The 18,785-nt window shown below is 37.1% G+C and overlaps 1 protein-coding gene across 2 annotated transcripts; it reads right to left on the bottom strand.

Annotated features, from left to right (window-relative positions):
• Positions 1-2,976: 2,976 nt before the first annotated feature.
• Positions 2,977-17,782, bottom strand: LOC139138808 (uncharacterized protein YfbL-like). 2 transcript variants are annotated; one of them, XM_070707345.1, is made up of 8 exons: positions 17,627-17,782; positions 15,772-15,980; positions 13,976-14,210; positions 6,786-6,955; positions 5,977-6,148; positions 5,054-5,167; positions 4,174-4,335; positions 2,977-3,198 (listed from the first exon to the last, which is right to left on the bottom strand). In XM_070707345.1, exons 1-8 carry the CDS (start codon positions 17,679-17,681, stop codon positions 3,125-3,127), a joined length of 1,191 nt encoding a protein of 396 aa, XP_070563446.1. In that variant the 5' UTR covers positions 17,682-17,782; the 3' UTR covers positions 2,977-3,124. The 2 variants fall into 2 exon arrangements, with proteins under 2 accessions (XP_070563446.1, XP_070563445.1); XM_070707344.1 differs by having other exon boundaries at positions 15,766-15,980; positions 17,627-17,781.
• Positions 17,783-18,785: the final 1,003 nt, after the last annotated feature.

Genomic DNA, 18,785 nt, shown 5'->3' on the forward strand with positions numbered 1-18,785 from the left:
TCTGTACAACAGTTCAGGACATATGGTTAAGCATAGAAAGTGTGAAATACATTCACAGCTCATTCAAAATACAGCTCATTCAAAATGTACTGTATTCAAACTTTAAGATTGACACTTTGAAATTCCTATCTTACAACTGACATGTTAACAATTTCATTAAAACATAGAATGACTATTTAAAATATAAATATATGTAAAATGTAAAATAATATATATATATATATATATATATATATATATATATATATATATATATATATATATATATATATATATATATATATATTATATATATATATATATAATTTATGTCCACCTTTTGTTTTACCTATGTCCGCGCGCCGGGGGGGTCACCCTGTTTTCGAAATTGGAATAGGGGGGTCACCCTGTTTTCAAAATTTGGAATCAGGGGGGGTCAGCCAAAAATATCCACCGGCCCCCCCCCCGGCCGAAGAAACTGACCAGTCCCTTAATTTCAGTAGCTGACCTTTTTCACAATAATCCAGGGTAGGCGATGAATAAAAACTCTCAGGTCAAATACATCGTTGCAGAATGCACGCAGAGGAAGAAGGAAATTTAGAGATTATCAACTTTCAATGATATCATTGTAGGTCATTACAGTTCCTTTTTGGCGGGCTTCCTTCTGCTGTCTGCTCCCCATTAAGACCCGTCACCTTACAAGGCTGCTACCCCTTTTCATATGTATTGACGTCCTGAGAATTTACAACAAACCAAACTGGAGATGCAGTTTAAGGAAGTTACATGTCAGGGAACGACGTCGTAGCAATTTTTTATTAGCCAGAAATCGGCAATACTTGATCGAATCTTCAACGTGTGCCTGAAGAGTGACCGCCTGCGTCACTGTCAACCGACAGGACAGATTGAGAATATGACGACACGGTTCTCGGTATCTGCGTAAAATGTGTGGGATATATTCTAATGGAGTATTGTCGTTAAAAACAACTGCGAAAATCAGTGCAAAGGGTGCAGCAAAGCGTTTATTCGACATGCGTACCGTATACGGCCAACTGTTCGTTGAATTCGTGAGTAATGAAGAGAAGGTATTTGTTAGTATTTAAAAATAGACACCGAGTATAATAGTCCTTTTAACAGCGAAAGATCAGGAACTATTTCAGATGTTTGTTTGCTATTCGTACTGACTATCTTTCCAATCTTATCTTCACATCCCAAACTTCCTGTTCAAAGTAGAATCAGGGGGCACCCTATGACTAGTTAACTTTAATGCCAACCGTGTTAGGGTTTAAATTTGGTAGTGGTTTTTATTAGGCCTCAAATTTCTACACTTTTTCATAAACAGGACGCTTCTCGTACTTGTTTGCGGTATGAGTAGGCACAGTTTGAATAACAATACATCTCTCTTTGTTTATGTATTTAAATTTGGCAATTAATACAGCTTTCTTGAAAACGAGCGAGTGCACTTACACCGAAAAGTGTGATTGGGGTACAGCTTGCGTATAATATATATAGCGAGCATCTTTGGTTTATACTATTATCCACAAACAAATCGTTTCTCTCTCGTTGTCTTTTCGCCTGCCAGTCTCCCTATTTTCCCACATATATACTCTTTTGTCTCCCTATCTCTGAGTCTCTCCCTAGTTCCATCCTCTCTATCCCTCTGTCTTCTGTTTCCACATCTCTCTGTAACTGCCTATATCTCTCCCAGTCTCCCTTGGTCACTCTACCGCCCTGTCTCTATGCCTCGCTTGTCTCCCTACCTATACCGGTCTCTTTTTCTATCTGCCTCCCACCTTTGCCTCCTTATCTCCCTGTCTCCCTAACCTCGTCCCCGACTCTATGCCTCCCAACCTAATATCTCGCTATCTCTCGAGTCTGCCTCTCAATCTTTGTCTCTCCTCCTACTTTTGTCTCTTTATTTCCCTGTCTCTCTACATATAGTCTAGCTACCTTCCTATCTATACACTTCCCTAAATGTATCTTCCCCTCTCTGCTACCTTCCCATTGCCGTAGTTTCTTGGTGCTGTTTTTTTGTCTGTCTACCTCAATGTCCAAGTCCCTGTCTCTCTGCCTCTCTGTCTCATTGCCTTTTCGTCCTCCGGTTGGCGAGCAACAATGCAAAATGTAGGACTTTCAACGGCTCAAGGCACACACCCTCTCTTGTGTTCAGGTTCGATCATCGGTAAATAATTCACTTTGAAACAACAGCTGTACTATTCAAGCTTCTGATCGATGATCAACTATCTGAATTATTGTCTGATTGATTAATTTTATTTGCCAAAAATATTCGTGAAATGAAGATATGTAAAACATAACTAAAACCACAAATGCAAAAACTGTACACCCTTTCCGAGTACATACAAAAATGTTTCCGTTCGCATTGCGAGTTGCGGTCGGATTGTCTCACGGATTATCTTTGTCTACAGCATAATTCATTTGACCACTAACTTTACTGTTTTTTATTTGAAATAACCGCGAAAGCGGAAAAGAGCGATGGGAAAGTCTGTACGATTTCAAAATACTAGTGAACTGAAATATGTGAAAAATTACTGTCAATCGATTAGTGTAAGAAATACAGTACTGACGGTCCTTTGAAATGCATAATGATAGATAAATAGTACACGAATAGAAGTGTAATGACGTGAATGTAGATTGATGAGCGGAACAAAATGGCATTAGTATGACGTCAACGTTTTAAAGGGGATAATCCGTTAGGTAAGAGAATTCGTGTACGGTGTCCAACGTTTGAGATAGTGATTGAGTGATTACGGAAAGCGATAGATGTGTTGTTGTCGAACATGTGTTCTTGTTATTGTTGTTGTTGTTGTTTCTGTTGTTGCTGCTTAGTCGTTGTCGAGTCGTTGTTGTTGTTGTTGTTGATGATGATGATGATGATGATGATGATGATGATGATGATGACGAAGACGACGACGACGATGACGATGATGAAGATGATGATGATGATGATGATGATGATGATGATGATGAGAAAGTCAACAAATAAAACAGAATATTGAAGGTTTCCGAGTACAAAAATTGCCGCATAATGTTGGCAGTTCTGAAATATGAAAGTCAAAACTTGGTGGAACGACGCTAGAGATCGTAGAGACTATAGTACTGGTGGTGATGGCTGCAATCCATTTCCTTGTTATTTGATAATCACAGTGATAAACCAGACAACTCCCAAGAACACCAGAGGCGTCAAACGTTGCTCGGTAGACCCTAGAGTACGAAGAGAAGCAAACGAATGAACGAGCAAATGTGTTTTGATGCCTAACCTGCATGCTAGCTGTACTAGAGGTGAAGCCAATGAGAAGGTAGCAGGTCTGAATTGTCACGTGATTGCGGTAAACTACTGCATAGAACGTATAAGGATGAAGTTCATCGGAGTTCTTCTTTGTTCGAAACAAATAATCCTCCATGTTGGGAGACTTTTGAGCTTTTGTTGTATCATTGTACCCTCTCATTGCTGTAGTGAGTGCAGTGTTTTGTACAATTTTATACGTTAACGGCAATTAAGGTTTTCGTCACATACTTACTCGTGTGAATTTCAATGTCTCCCGCCCTTAGAGAACACCCACAAATCGCGAAATCCAATGATTAGGTTTAATTAAGATTTGTATTCATTCTATTTTGTATCATGCCCTGTTTGGATGCACGACACTTCATGTGATTTGCGTTTATTTTATTCTCACAATGACATCATAAGAGTTGGTGGTCAGAAATTAGACACTCTAGCCGCAAAATATCTGTCAATACAGCCAGTCGTACGGTCAAGTTTCTTTGCATAAGAGACACGCGTCACTGTGCTAGAACAAGGCTATAGGCTAAGGACATCAGTGAACAATTTCTTCGTGTCACATTTCAAGATACTTTTTATGTAAGCCTGTCTGAAATTTCATAACTTTCTAAAAGGCTGCCACTGGCAGAACTGTTTCTATCTTTGTAAATCTTCATTTGACATTTTTAGATGCCTCGTTTTGTAAACCTGGAATTGTATCGCTTACCAAATCACGTGATACTTGTAATTTACATTTACCCGACTTTGTATGTATTTTCTTCGTATGCGACATTAATGTAGTTGTGTAATTTATCGGCTGCAAGAGGAATTGGTTTCCATGGGTCTCTTTTTGAAATACAGCGATAAAGTAGAACAAAAAGTCACGCCTTAAAATGTCACTAATAACTTGACGTCACCTGATATGCACGTGTCTTCGAGGTTATCGACTCCGAGTTCTTTGATCATGTTAGCCACACTGCGCGTTGTCTTGGCCAAGAACAACATTTTCTCGTCCGAGATAGAATCCACGTCGTCGCACTCTTGATGGTAGCATTCCATCATATTTCCACGAAAGTTGGCTGAGAGAAACACGAGAAGTCAAAGAAAGCGGATCACGGAACTTTCCGAACCAGACGGGGAAACCACCTTTCTTCCCCCAATATCGCCATTATTATACTTGCATATTGTCCCCACATATATGTATTGTGTTCAGCCCTCGTTTAACAACCACCGCCCTCCCCCGGCCGGCTACCATGCGACCATATAGATAATATACAATTTAAATAATTATTAACAAAAAAGCAAAATGAAATGGTAAATCAAATTTGTTTTCAATAAATTGAATTGTCTACATTACTGGATAAGCCATTGGCCCCGGTACTATTCAAAGAACAATTTCTGAGACTGTAAACTGCATTTGCCATTGAATACTACAACAACAACAAAATTTAGCTATTTCCTGTGAATACGCTGACCAAAAAATAGGAACCTTAGCAAGAGTCCCCACAGCTCAAAGATAAAAACAAAATTAATATTACCAAAATGGCTTGGTAACTTATTAAAGTGACTAGAAATAGAAACATTTGACCCAAATTAAATATATCGACGGATTGACAGTAGGTCAACGCTTGAACCGTTTATCATCGAAAAAATTGCGACTACTCATCAAATTTAGCGATAAACATATACCCATATCAGATATCTTGTCTCGCCGGAGGGTGTGTTAACGATTCTCTTGATTGTAAACGACTTTTCTTAAACAGAAATATTTAGTTTTGCTCGTGTTCGGAGGCTTACCTGTGTCTGTCAAGAATATGGCCTTGAATGAATCAGGTTCGTAACGCCAAAACGACGTGTGGTCACTTCGAAAGAAATCTCGGTATAAAAGACGGTCTTGCTCAGTTGGGACACCTGCCACAAAAATTAAGAGTAATGTGTTAAATAGTCAATGAACTAATATAACAGTTTCCACGGTTACTTAGGTGACGGTGAATCACCGACTTCGGCTCCCTTGCTGTTGAAGAGGCAGTGGCAATTCATATTATGCGTGGTAGGGTGATTTATATCAATTTCTTTCGCCTCTTTTCTGTATCCTTATTGATCTTTGTCTTTTTCATGCATTATATGACCACAAAGTTTGTCATTTTGATTGTATTGTACCAAATTTCCGCAAAATTTAGTCACAGGTCTGAAAACACAGAGAAGAGTATACAATTTTCGACAATCCTTAACACCTTTAAAATGTGTGCACGTGGGAAGAAAACCATTCACAATTGCATTGCAATTGTGGTTATCTTTATGCATCAATCAGAAGGAAAACTTGGGGATACGGCAGTTTCTCTTTTGTACAAATCCTTAATGTGACGTTTGCATTTCTATGATGTGTTGTGCGTCCTGAAATCCTGGAATTTCTGTTTATATGAGTGTATTATCCCGTATGTGCAACAGCACGTCCAGATAATCTTAAACTTGTGTGCCACATAGTTACGTCCACTTATTTCCTACGTTTTCAATTTTCGCTTCTGAAAAGATGGATATCTTAAAATGAATCTCAAGTGTATGACTTACGAGAAAATGAAGCAACAAATGGACTCATGACTGCAAAGAATGGTTAACGTACATGTAAGTCAAAGCTACACTATCCAGACAAGGTCATAGGCGTTGCAACACACACATGACGTGGAATTACGCAGCTCTCTCGAGTGACGTCGGATACCCACCTGTAAATGGAAGCGGCACAGACTCATTGAAATATTCACCATGGCCAAGTGTTTTCCACTGATTGGTGAACCCTGACATCAGTGTTGCGTCATCCTCTGCCCTGCCCACCACTGTTACGAAATCTCCTGGAAAGTTACGTGCTTCTATCTTACTGTATAACTCTGGAAAGGCCTGGAAGTTAAACGAACAATTCCGAGAAGTGAAAAATCAGTTCCCGAGGGCCTCGGAGTCTTTGAACTGATTGAATTTCTAGAGTCGTACCCATTACCTCAGATCTTGAAGGCGTGTAAATAGTAACGTTTTGGTTTCGACCAGAATACCATCATCTAGCCGAAATATGGAAATAAACAAAAAACCATAGACCCTCGAAAAAAACTCCCGTTTTTCTCGAGGGTCTATGGTGTGATATACACAATGACTGGATAAAAACATACGGACATATATACACATGCACACATACATTAGCATGTCTGCAATTTATTCAATATGGGGTTGTGCAACGTAAAATATAATAAAAGGTATGTATGTATGTATGTATGTATGTATGTATGTATGTATGTATGTATGTATGTATGTATGTATGTGAGTGCGTGCATGTATGTATGCAATATTATGTTATAGCAATGTATGATGTAATGTGTGTTGCTAGCTCGGTAGCCTGGTATCGCCACGTTTGTCATACTCTAAGCTTATGTACGAACGTGAATATTCGGTTTCACTGAGGAGTTAGGAAAAGTCGATAGTCAAGCTGCTATGACAATGTTCAGATACGAACGATTGGGTGATTTAAAGTCATCTAAATACTCACCAAGTCCATTCCCGGTGGAAATACTTGCGAGTTGTCCGTTGCATTGAAGTTCATGAGGGTTTCAAGGACTACGGCGCCCTGGAACGTACTGTTTTGCCCATTGTCGTTGACGAGGAAAGGTGCTAACCAGTCTTGTACAAAGTGGTCGCTGCCGATCAATCCATGACCAACTAGTAATTAATTCAGCAAGAAAGAATCGAGAGCAATTAGAGCAATAACAAATTAATACGCAAGTTATTCTAGGGCTGATCACAAAATATTATTTGGCACTGAAGTAAATGGAGCTACATTAAATTAATGGGACATTAGCTGTAACTGTTGACTAATTTTTCACTACTCTGTTCCAATGTATCAACCACAGAATTTTACTATAATCCGATCATCATGACCAATGCCCGGTGTCTTGCTTGCCAACACAGCCTGTGTATGTGAAATGACCATTGTAATTGTTGATAAATGTATTCTAGTCCGGACCTGAATACAAAATTTAAACAATAACAATGCAGATTATACGCATATAAGGTATATTTATGAGCTAAATATTAGGAATTTCTCCATGGTTCAGGGATTCAAACCAGAAACTGCAGATGATACTCAGAAACAAACAAATAAAAATGACTAAAGTTACAGCTAATGGATTTAAATTTGACTATTTTCTGTGCTTCACGAGACTGAGAGAGATGCACCTCTCTCTGCTACAATCTCTGATTGTGTCTCATGACATGGAAAATGGTATATTATCTCTAATGTTGCGGATGAGGCTTGCAAAATATCAGAAATTCCATAGGCCATAACTGGTACACCACTGTTTTACGGTGATGGGGTTAGGTTTGGCAACAAATTGGAACACTGGACCCATAGGCGAGCGGCGAATCCACAAAAAGGGCCTTATTTTAGGAGTTTAATGTACCCACCTTACATACGGCCACATCATACGTCATTTTAAAGCTTATTATCTCTACTTTAAGAAAATTGACGATGTGGAGCTGCCAAGTAGGGCCATAACCTCCTAATTTGCATACTTAACAAGGGTACCCAATTTGCATAAATGTGATATAATATTTGAAATTTATTGATAACTTCTCTAACGATACGTTTAAACTATCGAGTGATATATCAAATGAAAGGCCTTTCCATGTAGAATACAAAATGGATATTCAAAAAGATATTAAAGTTGATTTCACTGAAATATTTTCATGTTTATATGGAAAACAATATTTTCCCCTTTTGAATAACAATATTTTAAAAATTTTAACACATACAGCCACAGCACACAGCCACATCATACATCATTTGAAAGCTTATTATCTCTACTTTAAGAAAATTGACAATTTGGAGCTACCACATCGGGTCATAACCCCCAAATTTGCATAATTCACACGGGTACCCAATTTGCATAAGTACGATATAAAATTAGAAAATTCACTGTTAACTACTGTAAACATACTTTTAAACTATCGAATGATATGTCAAATGAAAGGTACTTGCATGTAGAATACAACTTTGGTATCCAAAGACATGTTTAAATTGATTTCACTGAAATATTTTCATATTTATATTGAAAATTATATTTTCCTCTCTTGAATATCAAAATTTTAAAAATTTTAACACATACAGCCACAACATACAGCTACATCATACATCATTTGAAAGCATATTATCTCTTCTTTATGAAAATGGACAATGTTGAATTGTCAAGTACGGCCATAGCCCCTAATTTGCATAATTTGCATCCATGCAATATAAATTACATATTCATTGTTCACTACACTAAACATACTTTTAAACTATCGAGTGATATATCAAATGGAAGGTGTTAGCATGTAGAATATGAAATAGATATCGAAAGAGATATTTAAATTGGTTTCACAGCAATATTTTCATATTTATATTGAAAATAATACTTACCCCTTTTGAATAACAATAATATAAATATTTTATCACATACAGCCACATCATACAGCCACATCATATGACATTTTAAAGCTTATTATCTCTTATTCAAGAAAACTGACAATGTTGACCTATCAAGTAAGGCCGTATCCCTAAATTTGCATAATTTACACCGGTAAGCAATTTGCATAACTGTAATATAAAATTAGAAAATTCATTGACTATTCAAAAGATGCTTCTAAACTATCGAGTGATATTTCAAATGAAAAGTATTTGCATGTGAAAAACAAAATTGACATCCAAAGATGTATACAAAGTGGTTTTAGGAAATATTTAATATTTGTAGTGAAAAAAAGTTTTTTTCCCCTTTTGAACAACGGTATTTTAAAAATTTTACCAGCAGTATCAATGCAACCACATGCATTTTGATGTGCGAAGAGTGCATAGAACACGGAGAACAAACAACTGAAATGAGGTCTGGAAATGAATATTTTGTTGGTTTAACGTATGTTTCAAAACATATGAATAGCTCTTTTGGTCTGCATTATTATCCGATACCGATGTATAGTTTTTATAGGTCAGAGAGTGTACCCATTCACAGCATATGAAAACCTTTTAATGTTACTCAAGTATGCCAACATGTTCTTGTAATGTTGTAACCAAGGCAACAGTACTATATATATATATATAATATATATATATATATTGATCAGTACTGCTTGGGGAACCAAGGCAGTTGACTGTATTGTTTTCAAATCCCCGAAACAGTCGCCTTGGTAAATAACTGATGAACACCTAGGAGATTTTGATGATGTTTTTTCTTTGCTGTATATTAATTGTTATAAACTAATCCTCCTGATGTCATATCTTCATCATTCATATGACACAATCATAGAGAACCCATCATGATCTATTGCTTGCACTTGCATGACGTTACTTTACACCATTGCTTTACTTATTTCCATCCGAGTGAATTTAAACTGTTTAACTACTTCTGACTATATTTTTAACATATATGGTTAATGATTTGAACGCCGACATTTTTTCCTAAAGATGTGTTGGGAAAATATCACTAATTACTATTAAGTTCAAACATAAAGAAAGATCCCCAACGATACTAGTGTAGTTGTTGAAAAGTAACTCTATCCCCAACGATACTAGTGTAGTTGTTGAAAAGTAACTCTGTAGTCGAAACAATATGTGAGAGTAAGCTGTAGTCAAAGGTATGGCATAATTCATGATCCAAATCATTCATGCCGATACAGTGTCATGCATTTCCAGTTCATCTAGTAATTCTACAAATTCATCATCCTCTTCTTAAACAGTTTCGTCATGAGTGAAATATGATATTTAACTGGTCCAATAATCATTTTCATTCAAGGTAATACATTACCAGGTCCATGGGACATTTGAGATTTACAAATTTAAGTAGGACCATCCTGAACCACTGATAGTTAGTGGTGGTACCAGGTGTCCGGAATGGGTAAGGGTTGCCACAGTTATAGCTGCCTTGTGCATGGAAGATTAATTTGACAGCAGACACAACTGGTGACAGTGTAATAAGAGAAAGCAAACTCCACACATCGTTCATATCTTATTCTTGTTTGAATTTTGTGTATGTTATGTTTGGCGGTTTTGTGTAAAGTGTTGATTTGCAGCGAGACGTACCCCTAATCTACGTATCCTGCCCTGAACCCGCACTGGAGTGGAAAGACTACTGTAACACTGCAATCCTTTGATGCTACCTTTCGAGAATAGAGTTGTCTTCGTCAGTCACTTAAAATTCATTTTCGGTTGGTGAAACGTGTGCACTATTTGACCACGTTGTTTCACTGAAGTTAAGTTTGTTCAAGTAAGGAAGCTATAGAATGTCTACCATTTCGGTCTGGTTGTGTTTTTGGACGCTCAAGTGAATCGGAGATCGAGCTGTTGTAGGTTTTGTTTGGCATACGTGTAACGCTTATATTTCTGTTTCATATGTATGTGATTAGGCTATGTTCACAAATAATGGTGGTGAGGGCGGAGGAATTCAGGGTGGAATCGAAATTTTGAGGGATAGTAATGGAAAACTTGAAAGTTTGGTGATCTGCCTATAGGGGACCTGAAAATGTTTTGGTTCCCTTTACTTTTTGCGATTCCAAGGTTCGAAGGCAATTCAATGAAAATCGAATAACAATTAAATGTCATCGATTGTTCTAAAGTTCGTAATAATCAAACAAGATCTAGAATTACTTTTACTCTTTATTTATACTTGATTACTTTCATCTCAAAAAAATATTGCATTTTGTATCGTATTGTTGTGGCATAATTGTTCTAATGTATTGTAATGTTTCGCCTTCACAAATCCTTGAATATTGCCGTTTGATTGCATAAACTGGAATCTGGTATCTGTTGGTTGTACGTGTGTGTTCTTAAGTCGAGAATATTAATTTGATGCATCGATGACCTTCACAGATATTGAGGTCTAAAGATGTGATTTTTTGAGAAGAGCTTTCAACATTTCAGAGTAGGATGCATTTTTTATGTTTGATATGAATTTATTAAGATCGTGCTTGATTTCAATGAAAGTCATACATTGTCTCTGAATCTCAGTCAGAGCGATATTTGTTCTGTGTGTAGCTAAATTATTCTTATTTTGTATATATTTTATTCTTATTTGCATAGTGCGGGCATTATTCGTATTTACTACACAATTTTATGCATATTAAAAATAAGTCAAGATATCGCGATTTGAATAAAAATATTCAATAAGAATATTTAAGAAACGTGTTTTGAATTCATATTTCTATTCTACATGCCAATACCTTTCATTTGATATATCACTCGATAGTTGAAAAGTAAGTGAAGACTACATAACAATGGATTTTTATATTTTTATATCGAACTCATGCAAATTAGGTACCCATGTGCATTATGCAAATTAAAGAATTACGGCTGTATTTTGCAGCTGCATATCGTCAATTTTCATGAAGCAGAGGCAATAGGCTTTCAACTGACGTATAATGTGGCTGTATGATGTAGTTGTATGTGTAAAAGTATTTAAATATCGTTATTCAAAAGGGGAAAATATATATTTCGATATTATTATGAAAAGAATTCAACAAAATCATTTTAATATCTCTTTGGGCATCTATTTTGTATTGAACATGCAAATACCTTTCATTTGATATTCCTAATTTTATATCAAATCCTGTAGTTTGCGTACCCATGTGAATTATGCAAATTAGGAGCTATGACATAACTTGAAAGCTCAACATTGTCAATTTTCTTGAAGTGCAGATAATAGCTTTCAAATGACGTATGATGTGGCTGTATGATGTGGCTGTAGGCATTAAAATTTTTAAAATATTGTTATTCAAAAATGGAAAATATTTTTTCAATATAAATATGAAAATACTTTAATGGAATCAATGTAAATATGTCTTTGGATATCAAAGTTGTATTTTACATGCAAATACCTTCAATTTGATATATCACTCGATAGTTTAAAAGTATGTTTAGAGAAGTTAACAGTAAATTTATAATTTTACATCGCATTTATGCAAATTGGGCCCCCTTGTAAATTATGTAAATTAGGGGCTATGGCCCTCTAAACAGCTCAACATTGTCCATTTTCATAAAGTAGAGATAATAAGCTTTCAAATGACGTATGATATGGCTGTTTGATGTGGCTGCATGTGTTAAAATTTTTAAAATATTGTTATTCAAAAGGGGAAAATAATTATTTCACAATAAATATGGAAATATTTCAGTGAAATCAATTCAAATATATCTTTGAATAACCATGTTGTACAGGCAAATACCTTTCATTTGATATATCACTCGATAGTTTAAAAGTATGTTTAGAGTAGTTAACAATGAAATTTCTAATTTTATATCGCATTTATGCAAATTGAATACCCATGTGAATTATGCAAATTAGGGAGGTATGGCCCTACTGGGAGCTCCACATCGTCAATATTCTTGAAGTACAGATAATAAGCTTTCAAATGACGTATGATGTGGCTGTATGTAAGGTGGGTACATTAAGTGTGAAAAATTGGTGAGTCTGCCGCTCGCCTACCAGTCTCGCGAGATCTCAGCAGGAGAGACTATCAAGATCTTCTGTGTGTCGATCGTAGTGATACGGACATGGAATTTCACATCCGTATTGTTTTAAATTACAGTGGGCTGCAGACTTCAGTATTGTCCGCGATATCGACCTGTGCGTACGTGCCGTCAGTGCAGTATTATAAGTGCAGTATGACACGTATGGTAGAATTCGCCATTCGGACTACTAACCTTTCAAGTTCACAATTATTTTCTCATGTACCATTTTGGAGGGCTTACTTTAAAGCTCTTGTATTTGAGAAACACTTTCACCATCTCACTTTTTCAAATATCGAAATTTTATATTTCCCCATATTAACAACGTACAGGGAAGGCGGCCAATTTGGCTTTCAAATATCGGCAAATGTCAGTTTATTTGTTTCTCTAGAACTAAAATTTGCACGGTGACCCTGATTTTATTTTTGATTTGGCGAGAGAATGGTTGAAAGTTTCATTGAGGAAAGTTTGAACAAAATTTTAAGTCTTCCACTTTCGAGGTGATTATTACATGAACCTTAATGAATAAACAAGTATGAAAGCTTTTCACAACTGTACATTGGTCACAAACTGGAAAATCCCCCTCACCCCCTGCAAATTGCATTTCTTTCAGATCCAAGCCAGGCGAGGTTTAGGAAGTATTCCAAGCAGTTTACAGACCGGCTTTCTTTCTAAAAATATTACCAGATGCATTTCTAGTGGTGAAAAAATCGTCAAAACCCAGTGATTTTCATTAATATGTCAAGAGGAAAAGTAGAAAATGTGTGGCACTAGAATTCTTTCACATAGCTTTTCGAAAATCAACAAGGTAGAAAAGGCACCATTCCAACAGTAAGAGACGTGGGTGAAAGAAAAGTGACATTTTAATACAGCTATTTTTACTCATTTCACATTCTTCTGCAAATATACAAGTACAAAATTACTGCAGACAGCACGAAAGAGACAGGAATCACATTTTTCCTGGACAAGTAATCGTGCTTACATTGACACACGTCGTCATGGTTACAAAGAAATGCTTTATCTGCTTGAAATTTCAGACAGTATTCATCGCTGAAGCATTTGCAAATGTCACTGTTGCTGTTCCAAAGTGATAATTCTCAGTTTCTGCAACATGAATATTATTTGTTTGCAAAAACACCCTGAAAGTAAAGCCTATATGTGAATTCAATGGAAAAGACAGATTGGTGTCTGCACACCAGTTTTTCACTGACCTGGCTGAGTTTCCTCGAGGTCAAAGGCTACGAACACAACGGTATTTGTGAAACGGCACACTTCAGATATGACCAGTTTAATGGCTTCCAGGAACACTGCCATACCAGAACCGTTGTCATTAACACCAGGCGTTGTCCTGACAGTGTCGAAGTGCGACCCCAACACCAACACGTTGTCGGCGGCCGTGCCTTTTCTTTTTCCAGGAAGAACACCGATTACATTAGTTCCTTCGTACTGCAAATGCATGCAAATGAAAACAGACAATACACGACTGATAACCTAGTGTTTGCAGCGTTTGTGATTGGTCATAATCCACCTTCGGCAAACGAGGAAGGTGTCGCGAAAACTATATTGCAGATGTTTTTCATATCTAAGTTATTTCCCTCATTTCTTTCTTTTGACGCGGTCCAAGATCCGCTACACTTTTATAGCTCGGTCGGGTCTGTGGGCCTCGCTTGCGAGAAGGACCGTTGAGGGCGCATCACCACATGGTTGAGGATACTCGGAGGTGCGCAGCGAACAAGTGGCTGTGAGGGAGTCTATAAAGTTGGTGTTTACCTTGGGCAAGATATCTCCCATAAATTACCCATTCGCGGGCAGAATCTATGGTACTCATAAAATAATTCATTCGGAATACTACTTTATGTCAACAAGAAAACCACGATAAAGTGTACATTGTAGATCTAAGGTGTGAACTCCTTTATTACTACTTGAAGGGTCAAGTTAAAATCTTGGTTAGTCCACAGTGGGTGGAGGGACTGTGGTTAGTGCCACCATATGGATGTACAAAAATCTATTTCTGTACATCCATGGTCCCACGTTCATTCAAGGTACAGGCTCCCTTTAGGTCGGAACTACAAAAAGTCTGCATAGACATATGTAGACTGTCGACAGTGCCTTTTCCGTCTCTTATAGGTGTAGTCTCTCGCACATATGACGGTTAGGGGGAGAGAATCGCAAGCGTAGGGTCCCGAGCTCGCGGTTATGCTTGCGGCATTCCCGCCCCTGTATGTGCGAGACACAACAATAATAGTAAAGAAAACACTCAATGGACTGTTGGCAGGCTACAACCTTTTCAGAATTAGAGCGCGAAGCCACTGCAGTGAACTGCAATAAAACTGCTCACACTAATTGGTTTCAGCTGTAGCCAGCTGTCAAAGTCGACAACATTGTATGTCCCATGCAGACAGTTTGTCTGGGGAAGTTGAAATAAAAAAGATTTGTACATGGACCAGTGCATGGTAATGTTACATTGTATCTTAATCTTGAACACAGGGTGCCAATCGTAAACTCTCATTTACAACTCGAGCCTCAGACAGAGCTAGTTTTGCCTTTGTACAAGCAGACTTTTTGGTCTTTATCAAGGAGCCTTGTTCAACACCAAAGTGGCCACGGCTACAGCTGAAACTAATTAGTGTAAGCAGTTTTATTGCAGTTCACTGCAGTGGCTTCGCGCTCTAATTCTGAAAAGGGTTGTATAGATATATCCTGAGTACTTGCGCATTGGTAAGTCACGAAGTCATTTAGGTGTTGTAAATGGCTGGTTTCGATATACATAAATATATATATATATATTATATATATATATATATATATTATATATATAATATATATATATATATATATATATATATATATATATATATATATATATATATATATATATATATATATATATATATATATATATATATATATATATATATATATATATATATATATATATCATCGGGCTTAATAAAGTCTTACAGCCCCGACAGTAACATTCAATAACTGAGTGGTTACTCACGCGCACTGCGTTGTTTTCCCCAGCGAATTCCATTAATTCAACCTCGAGACCATATCCTTCCAGTTCTTCTTTGATGTAGTTGATTGTGTTGTCTTTATTTGTCGGGTTGACTTCGTGATTGCGATTTGTGGAGAAGTGCTCTTCAATGCTGGTCTGCAGACGTGTTGCTATGGCCATCAAGTCATCGTCAGCCTCGGCATGTCGACTGTTGCTCACTGGTGAGGCGCAAAATATAACGTCATAAATTTGGTCAAAATTGTACATCCTTGAGGTGAAAAACTGTACAAAGAAGGAGTGAATCAAGTCGTACCATTTTTATTGAGTCAATTGTTTCACCTGAATTTGAGTTGAACTATCCTACTTTCAGACTGCGCTTAGATTCTACAGGCAGACATTGGCAAGATTATCTTTTTTGTCTTAATAGATAATATGTGTAAATAATATGACAGGTGTAAATAGATATATGGCGTCAATAAATCATAAAGGGATTATCTATACTAAGTCTGGTAATATGTATAATATTTATCATACAAAATGGGTCATATTTGCTTCGTACCAAAGGGCAAACAGGTGGTGTGTTTTGTAGAAATAACATCATCATAAAAACAATACCGACTGGTATTCGATTGTCTTTTTAGTGATCAGAATTTACATAATATATCAAATCCCTGAAAAAAATATCAAAAACTATCAAGTAGGATCCGATGCACCTCGGGGATAGATGTTCCGACTTTGTGATCTGATACTCGGTTGTGCACATTTTGAAGCTCTTGCAGTAAATAAAATTTTCACCGTCATAATTTTTTTTAATTCGAAAGTTTAGTATGTCCCGATGGAGCTAACACACGGATTGCAGCCATTTTTGAATTGTTAATATCGGTAAATTTTAGGTAATTTGTTTACTATGGTAGCAAAATTTGGGCGGTGACCGCTGATTTTTAGATTTGATTTTGAAAGAGAAAGTTTGAGAAAAATTTTAAGGCTTTCACTTTCGAGGCGCACGCTACCTTAACAAGCTACGACTCATTTCAGAAGTAGGTTAAATGTATATGAATTTTTCTGGTTTTTTTTTATTTTTTTTATTTTTTTGATAATTTTTCAACCAAACAATCATCACATTTTATCGACTACAGTTTCTTATCAAAACCTTGGCAAAATTTTTAAAAAAAATGACTCTGATATATTTTTAAAGGCGACAAAATTGACTTTGGCGCTCAAAGGGTTAAGCTATTTCCAAAGACTGCAAAGAGCATCATTTCCTGTGAATATTCACCCAAACCTTACTGTTATTCTGAATGTTTTTATTTTTTGCACCAAGATGCCGGTTCTTTAGCTTACTTGTTCAGTATACTGAGTTTCCTGGTCTACGTCATACTCCTATGTCTAGTATTCCATCGCGTGCGGGCGACAAGGGCGTTCAGACCAACATTCACACCGTGGAGGAACTGTTGTAACATTATGTCAATATTTAAGATACACTGTACAAAATACACACTCATTCCTATGGCATACTCGAACAATTGTATATTCTTTATGTCACTTATTTGAATCTTCATTTCATGCGGTGCAACCTCAAAAAAGCCTGCCTGAGTGGCCTGCATAGAGGGACCGTGCCTGCATACATTAGAAATCTGTGTCACAACATTACTAGCTAAATCCGGCTGTGTAATCAGCGACTAACAGACCATGTGCGTATAGATCCTCACAGAAGCAGGGTGTAATCTCTTATATGGCACAAACCCATTATTAGTAACTGCAGCAGTCTGAGAATAGACTGTGTTCCATTCAAGTCTGAAAGGCCGCGCCCTTCCCATGTTCTCACCGAAAGACTTCTGGCAACACTTGTATAAAATATACTTACATAACGTGAGCACAGTCCATGCGCATAGCAAAACGAGTAATGACCTTGAAAACATGACGACGAACAAGTATACGCAACCTGGTCAAGACGTTATCAGGAGACGATACCAGGATATGACGTACGGATCGGCTGACTGGGGCGGGTCTTCTTTGTCCGAATCACACAAATCAATCGGGTTCGAACATCCGACACCGAAAAAAACTTCGGAAACGCCAAAGCGCGTGACGTTTTGAACCCTGACCTGCCCATATTAAACTTATGATATCATGTTGAAATATTCCCATGCCAAGGGGAGGGGCATAGGTAACTTTTGACTGGCCCACAAAATGAAATTCGCGTAGTTGAGGGTTTATTGGCATAGTAATACGCAGATCATTAACACCTTGATAAGTGACAAATTCTCCAACCAGCTGTCTTGCCTCCTGATATAGACATTACAACAAATACCTAGCATTGTGATGTTAATTTCTCTTAACTCTTGTGTTACAGGTTTGAGGAACTGTGGTTTTCTCATGTTCACTCTGGTAGATTGATTTTCATAAAGTACGAGAACGGGCCATGGCTCGATGGACTCTCCGATTAAATTATCCGAACGTTTCTCAACAATTTCGTATGTTACTTTAAATTCCTCATTTTTTCGATTATGTACTCACTAAGCGGACAAAAGGCACTGAGGCAAAGTCATATATATCGATATCGGAACTGAATACCTTCTTCTCGATTGGAATTTCTCGATTTAATTTTTCTCTCGAACGTCCCATTTATCACACTACGTATACCAGAGTGACACTTGTCCATTTTTGGTCGAGAGTGGAATATGAGAAAGTCGATTTCATCACGAAAAACGTTGATGGAGGGGAATTATAGCTTCTGAAAGGTCACTGAACGGTTATGCCCTCGCTTGCGGCCCGAGAGAGAGATCACATATCCGAGACGAGCAAACGTAGTCGGACAAAGCGAAGCAGAGGCAGCTCAGTTAAGAAAGAAAGGCGTTTTTGAAAGGTAGTCTGAAGTGTGGGCGGCGAAAGCGTTACTACGTCGACCTGCATGATCCGTAGCTACCAATGTTTTTTTTTACTGAACAAAAAAGAAAAATACCGGGAAGTGAAACGGTATAAATCTTTGTTCAAAACTTCTCTAAAAATATAATCATATATCA

The sequence above is a fragment of the Ptychodera flava genome, chromosome 8, assembly GCF_041260155.1.
Source record: "Ptychodera flava strain L36383 chromosome 8, AS_Pfla_20210202, whole genome shotgun sequence".
Classification (NCBI taxonomy): Eukaryota; Metazoa; Hemichordata; class Enteropneusta; family Ptychoderidae; genus Ptychodera; species Ptychodera flava.